The sequence below is a fragment of the Lentinula edodes genome (genome assembly GCF_021015755.1).
Source record: "Lentinula edodes strain Le(Bin) 0899 ss11 chromosome Unknown C8R40scaffold_24, whole genome shotgun sequence".
Taxonomy (NCBI): Eukaryota; Fungi; Basidiomycota; class Agaricomycetes; order Agaricales; family Omphalotaceae; genus Lentinula; species Lentinula edodes.
This window is the reverse complement of record NW_025764330.1, coordinates 473,960-483,533: the sequence shown is the minus strand read 5'-3', so window position 1 is coordinate 483,533 and position 9,574 is coordinate 473,960. Positions and strand designations below refer to the sequence as shown.

General features: G+C 46.6%; 3 protein-coding genes across 3 annotated transcripts; 1 reads left to right on the top strand and 2 right to left on the bottom strand.

Moving 5' to 3' along the window:
- Positions 1-1,423: 1,423 nt before the first annotated feature.
- On the bottom strand, positions 1,424-4,110 carry C8R40DRAFT_1112118 (uncharacterized protein). The gene is made up of 4 exons (XM_046228404.1): positions 3,557-4,110; positions 3,329-3,502; positions 3,005-3,281; positions 1,424-2,954 (listed from the first exon to the last, which is right to left on the bottom strand). Exons 1-4 carry the CDS (start codon positions 3,987-3,989, stop codon positions 1,853-1,855), a joined length of 1,986 nt encoding a protein of 661 aa, XP_046084964.1. The 5' UTR covers positions 3,990-4,110; the 3' UTR covers positions 1,424-1,852.
- Positions 4,111-4,969: 859 nt separating this feature from the next.
- On the top strand, positions 4,970-6,660 carry C8R40DRAFT_1048724 (GDP-mannose 4,6-dehydratase; the record flags this gene model as incomplete). Its single annotated transcript, XM_046224524.1, has 9 exons — positions 4,970-5,177; positions 5,232-5,376; positions 5,430-5,538; positions 5,599-5,699; positions 5,756-5,836; positions 5,886-6,024; positions 6,077-6,214; positions 6,268-6,467; positions 6,525-6,660. The coding sequence occupies 9 exons, from the start codon at positions 4,970-4,972 to the stop codon at positions 6,658-6,660; spliced, it is 1,257 nt and encodes a 418-aa protein (XP_046084963.1).
- A 1,195-nt stretch (positions 6,661-7,855) lies between these two features.
- Positions 7,856-9,405, bottom strand: C8R40DRAFT_362991 (uncharacterized protein). The gene has a single exon (XM_046234844.1). It carries the CDS (start codon positions 9,322-9,324, stop codon positions 8,059-8,061), a length of 1,266 nt encoding a protein of 421 aa, XP_046084962.1. The 5' UTR covers positions 9,325-9,405; the 3' UTR covers positions 7,856-8,058.
- Positions 9,406-9,574: the final 169 nt, after the last annotated feature.

Here is a 9,574-nt window from a genome sequence, read left to right as displayed (position 1 = left end):
GTCTTCTTTGACAGGGTCGGTGGGAGGCGGTGGTACTGGGCGGGACCTCGAAGGTCCGGCAGTAGAAGAAGAGGTGGTGGTGGTGGTGGTTTGAGTGCGACTGACAGACATTGTTGGACTTAGAAGTTTTTGGAAACTTAGGCCCATAATGGCAAAATTCTGACCATTTTATATGGACAAAACGGCGCACGGACCAACAAAAATTTTCCTTTGAATTTTACTCAGTTTATGGTGACAGAAAATTTTTTTCCTTGACTTATAATTATTGATGGGATCAATTTCGGTCTTTTGGGTCTTACGGGCTTATCAGCTTTTGAGGGCTCAAGCCTAGAGGGGGATACTGTCAAGTCCATGCCTTGGTACCCCATTCCACCACTTGGTATTCCGAGATCTACCGTTTATTGTAATCTCATCCTTATTGTTCTTTCTCGCTACACATTCCCTTTCTACTTAGATTCTCCTTTATTGTTTTATTTCTTACCCTGCAGGTACTACTCGTATAGCTCCTAGTAGTTAGTCTGGTGCTCCGCACTGATGCGCCGATCTGTAGATATAAATACTGCCTGTACACTACTGTAATTCCTCAGTTTAATTATCAACTTAGATTATCCTCTTCACGTCCTTGACTTGAGACTTCCTCTGGACTCTTGTCAATCTCTAGTCTTCAGTCTTGTTGCCTTGAAGTACTTCTTACTCCAGCCTTAGGACTTATAAGTCCTTTGGTTCGCTCCTCGTCATTGGCGATACCGCCGCTCCAACTTGGCTGCTCCTGGCTCTCTTCTTCTCTACTCTCGATTTCCGGGGACTAGCGGTGTAACAGCGGTGTTGTTCATAACTTCACTACTGTCCCATTCGACCTTCTGCCCTTAGACACCTTTAAGCCTCTGGCACGGACGGTTACACGGTGTACATGATCTTAACAAGGACAATCTAAGTTGATTATTAAACTGAGGAACTACAGTATCGTACATGCAGTTTTTGTTGTATCTATGGAACGGCACATTGGGGCGGAGCACCAGTCTAACTACTAGGAGCTATACGTGTAGTACCTGCAGGGTAGAAAATAAGACAATAAGAGAAAGGATAAAACAATAAGGGAGAACCTAAGCTGAAAGGGAATGTGTAGCGAGAAAGAACAATAAGAATGAGATTACAATAAACAGTGGATCTCAGAATACCAAGCAGTGGAATGGGGCACCGAGGCATGGACTTGACAAAGACCCTCTACCCTAAAGGTAGTGGGAATAATGATCCCAGGATATTTACCCACTAATTTATAGTAGATTAGACTAAATAACCCCTGCATATTCAATAAAAACATTAAAAAATAATGATGCATTTCATTAGACTAAGCCTATGTAGTTTTGTGGGAGAATTTTTTGAATAATCTCAATATATTCTCCAGTAATTAAATAACATATTCTGTTCTTGCTAAAAGGGAGAATTTTGTAACTGATCTTGCAGCCTATTTGGGGCAAGAGAAGGCCTTCATCCCTGCAGTGTAATCCAACTCAGTTCTTTCAGCATCAAAAGCAGAGGAAATATACATGAGTACTGGTGTTAATGACACAGAGCAATTCTGAAACCAGTACACAGTTCCAGACAGTGAAGGTTTTGAAACAGGACAGAGCTGCCACTGTTATGGTATATAGATATACACAGAGACAACGAGCAGGGACATATAGCAAAGTATAATCTGTTCACATTCCTATCCAGTCTTATTGCTTCATCGCACTCAGATCGCGCTTATACTTTCACTGTTTGTGAGACATGCCGGGTTGCCTGCGCGGCAACCTGAAATTTCGCACGGGGGTCATGTACCAGTCAGAAAACTCCCGCCCCCTGGATCTGATCACCAGAGTCGTGTTTTTATTGAATCCACACCATTTGCCTTTCTCAGCATGAGAATATTCGATGTCAAGCTCGAAAAACCATTTCCGACAAACACTTCAGCCCGCTGAGCAACATACATATCCAGCGCCTGTGAAACATACGCTTCCTCCCAGCCGAGCTCCAGATCTCGGGATGTGTATATTGATTCCCAAGGGGGAAGGTCGAGAGGGTTGTTAGCAATAGCGTCGAGTTCGAGAGCTGCCCGAAGTTCCGCTAAGAATGGTGGTCTGCCATTTGTCATAACATAGAGATGGGTTAATGGCGCGGATTGGGTATCGGATTTCGAGGAATCGAGTGATGCAGCTTCACGGACTTGCCTTACACGTCTGACAATCTGGTCAATTTCCGGAAAACAGCGTTCTAGGTAATTGGTTTTGGCAGTGTCGTATTTCGCTTTCCGATGTTCGTAATCCTTTTTGGCGGCGGCATAGGCTTCAAGGGTCTCTTTCCGGGCTTTCCTCGCTTGCTTCTTTTCCTCTTCTGACATATCCTTCAACTTCGCCGCGAAGTCCGATTCTTGTTCTGGTGCAATGGGCTCATCTCCGGGTGGACGAGTTCCTGCACCAGCTGCAGCAGAGTCAAAGCCATCCTGTTCCCGGATATCTTCGAACGAGTTGAACCCGTTGAAAGCCGCTCCCCATTCGACGAGATTAATACAATGTTGTTCGAAATCACCACGTCGAATGTGAAGGACTACTAGACCCGGAATGGTATCGTTTATATTGGGGCTCGCAGGAGAGTGAGGATAAAGCTGCGGCAGTTGATCAAAGTCAATGAGAGGAAGAGAAGAGTTCGAAGGGGGAGTGGATATGGAAGATATTGGGGTGCGCGATTCCTTGCCGTTTTTTGACCGTGCGCGCGAGTAAAAGCTGTCTAACAAAATTGTTCCCAACTTTTGTACAAGATGCGGCTTTCTAACGGGTTTCGTGTCTATGACACCAAATAAATGGCGGTGACGTTCAAATGCACCAAGAATGAGTGGAGAATGAGAGAATTGCCTCAAGATTGGAGATTGAGATAGTGATGGCCAAAGAGTGAGAATTTTGGGAGAGCCAAACATCCTGATGAACGAGTTCAAGAAACAGAATGGATGGATGGACTGGAAGCTTACCAGATGTTGAATATGTGCTCTGATTTGACATCTATTTCAACACACCGATTAGGAAGAGATTTTAAATGTTTAACCCAAGCTTCAAGATTAGCCTTGCCGTCCCAGCTGGCTACAGCGTCACGGACGACGGCAGAATCTACTATCTTCTTTTCGCCTGAACAAACGCGTTCGTAGTACTCGCTAGAGACAGCACGCGGATGGGATTGTGGGGAAAGGTCGATTGTAAAGAGAGGATCGGCGAAATAGGATGGATCGAAGGAGCCACCAATCATTGGACCTGAGAGACATCAGGGGACGAAAGCGATAATCAAAGCAATAACGTACCTGCCAACATGGTAGACACGGGTACGCGAGATAAAATTGTTTTGCCATTGAATGTGGAGTATTCTGACGGTGACCGGTCCCAAGTGTAATTGTCGAATACGAATGAACGACCAGATAGGTATGCGAGATGTGTATTGAGGATCATTTCCTGCAAAGCGTTGCCCCATCCAGAAGCTACGAAAAGCTCTGTTAGCCATGGCTTTAGTAAAGGGTGTGGATGATACAAACCAAAGACATGATTCTTCATGTAGATGAACTTAATAGCCCCATCATCGTCTGCATGCTGCGGAAGAGTCCGTTCATACTCCTTCCAGGCTTCGAAGAGTGGTGGAAGGCCCTTTTGCTGTTCGTATGTAGGAGGTAAATAGGTAGGCGGTAGCAATACTTGATCTTTTCCGGCAGAGCTGTGATTAACTTGCAACGGTTCAAACGAGGGTGCAGGTGTTAATCTGAGGAAAAGAAAGAGAAAAGTGGCGGAGAAAACTACAAAGAATAGAACCCGAAAATAACGTTTGGTGAGCAAAGATTTGGAAGAGCGGAGAATGGCTAGTGGCAAATAGGACGGTGAGGGTCTGCGAGAAATTGCTGGAGAAGGTAAACGGGAGGTTCGGTAGGGATTGGACGTATATGGGGGTGGAGAGGACTTTGAAAAGTTAAGCATCGTCGCAGCTTATGAAGCTGGTCGTCGCAGAAACGAATGCGAATGCATACATAACTGTGTTGTGACCTGGCGAAACTCCCGCCAATTCTCACGAAGATCAGCGAAGATCATGGTCGCTATCAAAAGGCTTCAAATTGAAACATATTTCTATATTCATTCAACTTATTTACACACAGCAACGAAATCTAAAATCAATTCTGCACACGCAGTGGGCTGTAAGTACTACTGAGTGAATCACAATTCGATGCTTTGGAGACAGATATTTAGTGGATACGTACAGTACAGATCATTGAGTAGGTTACCACCCCACATGTCGCTCCACGGACGAGAAAGTGGATTATGTACATAGACAAAGCGATCACGTCCACGGTCACTGACACGGTATCCTTTTTACCCTTTTTTCATCTTGCTTTCTACCATGTCGCATCCTCCCTCCAAGACTATCTATCCAGAGCAACCTTCGGATAAGGATGGCCAAAGGAACAAGGAAGGTCTAGGTGGTGAGTGATTTTCTTTTTCCGATCTCCTCGCCTCGGATTACTCCCTCTCGTACGCGACATCTGTGTTGAGAGCGTTCTGGACTGTGAACGATTTGCTGGCAATCATGTATCCATAAACGCTCTGTAATACCTATTGGAAGATGAAGCGAAAACTGCGCAAACAACCGCTCTTTCTGTCAAATTCCTGACAGTGTAGGGCTGATTTACGTCCTTGTCTATCTTCCGATATCGGTGCCTTGGTCCTCATTGCGCTTACGAGCCCTTACGATGTATGTATACAGGAGACACTGGTCAGGAGATATGATTGATGAACCGTGAACATCACATTTATCGAGATCTTCAGCCACATTTCCTTTATAACGCTACTGTTTCTTCATATGTCTCTCTTTTCTTCCTCAACTGACGAACTCGCTCCTTTATCTACTTATGGCTCTAATCGCATCTCCATCCACTGATCATGTCCCTGGTCCTATACGTGGCATGCTTCCTGGCGTTCGTCCTGGTGCTCTCTCTGGCATTCACAATCTTTCCGCACGCGACTCTGGTGATCATTCACAATCCACCCATCCTTCTCCTCGCGCTTCTCACTGGGACGGCAACTCGGCCTCAGAACTCCCTGCGGCATTCGCTCCGTTGAATCTTCCTCCCCCTGAAGAGTATTTCCAACGAAAAGTTGCTCTAATCAGCGGTAAATCACCATTTTGACCTCACTATCACCAGACTCTGAACGTTCTCGTTGTAGGTATCACTGGACAAGATGGCTCTTATCTTACCGAATTCCTCTTGGAAAAGGGATACACTGTACACGGTATCATCAGGCGTTCCTCGAGCTTCAACACTGGCAGGTTGCATCACTTGTATGAGGACCAGCACGAGAGGCCGAACAAGTACGTTCTCGTCATTCTCATAAGTAATTCAGCCACTACAGTTTCAACCCCAGATTTCACCTTCACTACGGTGACCTCACCGACAGCACTGCTCTCGTGTTCCTCATGGCCCGAATCCTTCCAACTGAAGTATACAACTTGGGAGCACAAAGTCACGTCAAGGTCTGTGCTAATGCAACTTGCGTTTCTCCGGACCATTCCTCATCTTTTATCATACTCTAGGTTTCCTTCTCACTCGCAGAATACACTGCAGACGTGGATGCCATCGGTACTTTGAGGCTGTTGGATGCTATCCGAACTTGTGGCTTGACGAAACATTGCCGGTTGAGTGTATTTCTTATTCAAGGATTCGTCATTTCCTTATTTGCCGTCGTTGTAGATTTTACCAAGCAAGCACATCCGAGTTGTACGGTCTCGTGCAAGAGGTTCCTCAAAGCGAAACTACTCCTTTCTATCCTCGGTTCGTGTCCCATGCTATTACCGATCTCTCTTCTGACAGTTCCTTCCAGATCTCCGTATGGTGTAGCAAAATTATACGCGTACTGGATTACGGTCAACTACCGCGAGGCATACGGGATGTATGCTGTAAACGGTATCTTGTTTAATCACGAAAGTCCCCGAAGAGGCAGAACATTTGTCACTAGAAAAGTGCGCCGTTGCTTCTCTTACACAAGTGATGCATTTGAACTTAGATTGGCAGATCACTCGAGCTGTTGCTGAAATTTATGAAAAGAAACAAGCATGTTTGTGGCTTGGAAACCTCGACGCTCAACGAGACTGGGGTCACGCTAATGACTATATAGAGGGAATGTGGTTGATGCTCCAAGGCCAAGGCCTTGTATGTTGTCTCACTTTGTCTTTTTTTGAACGAAAACTCAGTTTTAATAGAAGCCAGAAGAACCACCTACTGACTTTGTTCTCGCAACTGGAGAGACTCACCCCGTACGGGAATTCGTAGAAAAAGCATTTGGTGTTGTGGGTATCAAGCTCGCCTGGTCAGGTTCCGGTCTCGACGAAGAGGCGAGAGATGTGAATACAGGCAAAGTTGTGGTCAAGATAGACCCGCAATACTTCAGGCCGGCCGAAGTCGAGTAAGCATTCATTGGGTTTAACCCTATACATTCGCCTACTGACTGACCACCAACCAGGCTTCTTCTCGGAAACCCTGCCAAAGCTGAACGTATGCTGGGTTGGAAGCGTAAGGTCAACTTTGAGGACCTGGTCAAAGAGATGGTAGAGGCTGACCTGACGGCTGTGAGGAACTTCGTCGAAGATCAAAACTGAGCGAGCGGTCAAAAGACTTCATGGAATGGACCAACTTTCTTCGTCTCATATACTGCCATCTTTGTATTTCTCTTGAGACTTACAATATTACACACGCACCTCGCATGCTTCCGACAAATTTCAGATGAATGGAAAAACAACTGTACGATAAGTAGCGAACACTGGTACAGATATAACATATAGTAATAAGATAAACAATGACAAGACACAAAACGTTCAAAATCTAGCGTCCTCGCATTACCATTGGTGGTTTGGACTTTGGAATAGGTATTCGCGTCCGTGATTTTTCTTTGCCGCTCTCCTTACTAGACAACCGATGATCTTCCCTTTGTTCTTCTTCTGCATTGCCAACACCTAAAACATATCCCTCACCCATCCAGACCGGAGGACCGCCTGCACCCCCGTGGGCTAAGAAGCCAAGATTTTTTGAACGAGCGCCAGTTGCAACAAGCACGCCATTTTCTAATTCATCTTCGCTATATCCACCTTGCGTTTCGACATTCAATGAAGCTCTATGTGCAGCGCGCATTTCCTCATCAAGGGTTGACCTTCGACGCTGAGGTTGGCGTTGAGACAGACCAGACAAAGAGACAAAATCGTCTTCGTCTGCAGTGAGACGTAACAACAGGGGATCTTCATCACCCTCATCGTCTTGGTGTTCCAAGTCATACAGATTGGCATGCGAGGGCGGTGTCGCTGGGATGGGATGCGTGGTGGCACGGCCTGTACTTGTTCTAATCCTTCTCCTCGAGCTAGCGGGTGGCTTTGGTCTTTTTGGGGACATATTTGGAAGCGGCGATACTGGGATGCGTTTTGCCGTCAGATATGCGGATGGATGAGGGGAGGACCGCCTCCTCGACTGTTTCTGATCCTCAGATGGATCATGGTCATGCTGGTCATCTTCATCCACCAAGTCAACCTCAAGGTCAATCACCTCTCCTGTATATTTTGGAGGGGTAGTAAATCTAGCAGTTGTGCCGGGCGGAGTTGAAGGAGGCGTACTGCTATCATTATCGTGTTCAGGACGCTCCGCGTCCATCTCCGCATCATTGTCTGAACACAGGGAGGGTGTGTCAGCCGGTGCTGAAGTTGAGGACGATGCAAATGTGTCTGGTTTGTCAAGGTTATGATTGGCATTGCTAGAAGAGGTGGAATCGGTAGAGATAGAACCCCTGACACGGGTAGAGAAATCCGTTCCTTGAGGTACAACCGAGGAGGATACCGGTTCCAGGGGGTATTCAAAACTCGTTTGGGAAACAATGGACTGTGGGGGGCCAGAGGCGGTTGGAGGTAGAGGACGAAATGGATATGCGGAATGAAATGTTGATGTAGGGTTGATTTTACTATATGAGGAATTCATGGTTCGCCTTTTATTTCTGATACTTTCGCGTAATTTTTCTACGAAGATGTCAATATAGAAAGCACGAACGGATGAATATACTTACGTATCTGTGAACTCAAGTCCCCGCTCTTATTGTGATTAGTTTCCTCATCTGCGCTCTCCATTCTCTTCCGCTTACGATGCAAGGAGCCCGACGCGTCCTCCTCGCTGTTGCTACTGACACTACGGGTGCTGGGCCAACTCAATTCTCGAGCAACAGCAGAGGAAGGGCCAACGGAAGGACCATGTTGAGTCCGAATGTCTAAGATTTCTTTGGTGGTCCTCAGATCGCTGATGCTGAGTCGACTCCTCTCTATATTCAAGTCATCAAAGCTATCTCTTCGGCTATTGTCGTTACCAAAGCTATCTCTCCTGCTGAGATTGCCGGTACTCTTACCCAAAGTCGATTGACTACCGACTTTTCGCAGTCGTACCGTCTTCATTTCGGTCAAAAACGCAGCCATCTTGTCGGCAGTAACGCCCACAGTAGGCTGTCCACCCCGTCTTGGTGGATTTATTGGAGCTTCCTTGGGGGTAGGAGCGTGATTGAGCGCAGCACGAGCATGGGCAAACGGAGCTGGTGCATTACTGTTGTTTAATGCAGAGGGCGCAGCAATAGAGATTGCTAAAGGAGGTTGCGGTGGTGGTGGTGGTGGTGGTGGTATTGGAAACGGAGGAGTTGGGGCGGGTCTCCTGCGCAGCTCCTCTTTAAGTCTCTCGATCTCCTCTTCAAGTTTTCGAATTTTCTCTTTATCGCGTTCCTTTTCTCTTATAACATTCTCTTCATCGCCAGTGACACTTTCCTTATCTCGTTCCCATCTTTTCTCCTTCATTTTGTGCTCCTCTATAGCCGCAGATAATTCTCGTTCTTTACCTTTTACCCGTATTTCTCGAGATGTATCACCGTCTGATGCAATGTGGCGATTGCTGCGTGGAGGAGGCATGAGCCAGCTGTCATCGTCAGCATCTACATCTATAACCTCTCTTTCCTTGCCTTTTCTGCGAGGGGGTGAGGGCAAAAGGATCCTTGGGTCGATATCTGGGCCCGTGTGAAATTTTGAAACAGCGTCCTTGACCGAGGGCACGAGAGGAGGACGGAACGGCGATGTGGGTGACAACTGCGTTGGAGGAACAGGTCCGGAAGATGGGCCTGCTTCGTTCTCATCAAAACCAAAATTCCAACTAACTCGTGGTTCTTCTTCCTCTTCTGCACCGGTTCGGTGACGCTGACCCGCTTCACTAGGCATTAGAGATGGTGAACGTGGAAAAAGTGAGCCAGGCATTGTTGCTTTTGGAAGGGCGATGGACTCCAGTTTGAGAGTATTTATTTCCGGCTCAAGCTCATAATCAGCGCTGCTGGCTAAAGTTATATGTTAGGAATTTAAACCATTGCTTGCAGAACAACATCCTACGTGATCGCTTTGAACGTCCTTCCGAGTTACGAGAAGACTTCTCCGAAGTTGTCTCCCGTTCTACACTTTCAGTCCAATCCCTGGTCCTTTTTTTCTTCCTCCTTCTCATTTCCGGGTCATG

What these genes read in the sequence shown, in the direction of transcription:
- C8R40DRAFT_362991 (XM_046234844.1), bottom strand. Translation starts at nt 9,324, where the DNA reads ATGCCTGGCTCACTTTTTCCACGTTCACCATCTCTAATGCCTAGTGAA.
- C8R40DRAFT_1112118 (XM_046228404.1), bottom strand. Translation starts at nt 3,989, where the DNA reads ATGCTTAACTTTTCAAAGTCCTCTCCACCCCCATATACGTCCAATCCC. An exon ending in CATGAAGAATCATGTCTTTG is followed by an intron (nt 3,503 to 3,556) that starts GTTTGTATCATC and finishes AGCTTTTCGTAG; the next exon opens with CTTCTGGATGGGGCAACGCT. An exon ending in CGTGTCTACCATGTTGGCAG is followed by an intron (nt 3,282 to 3,328) that starts GTACGTTATTGC and finishes GATGTCTCTCAG; the next exon opens with GTCCAATGATTGGTGGCTCC.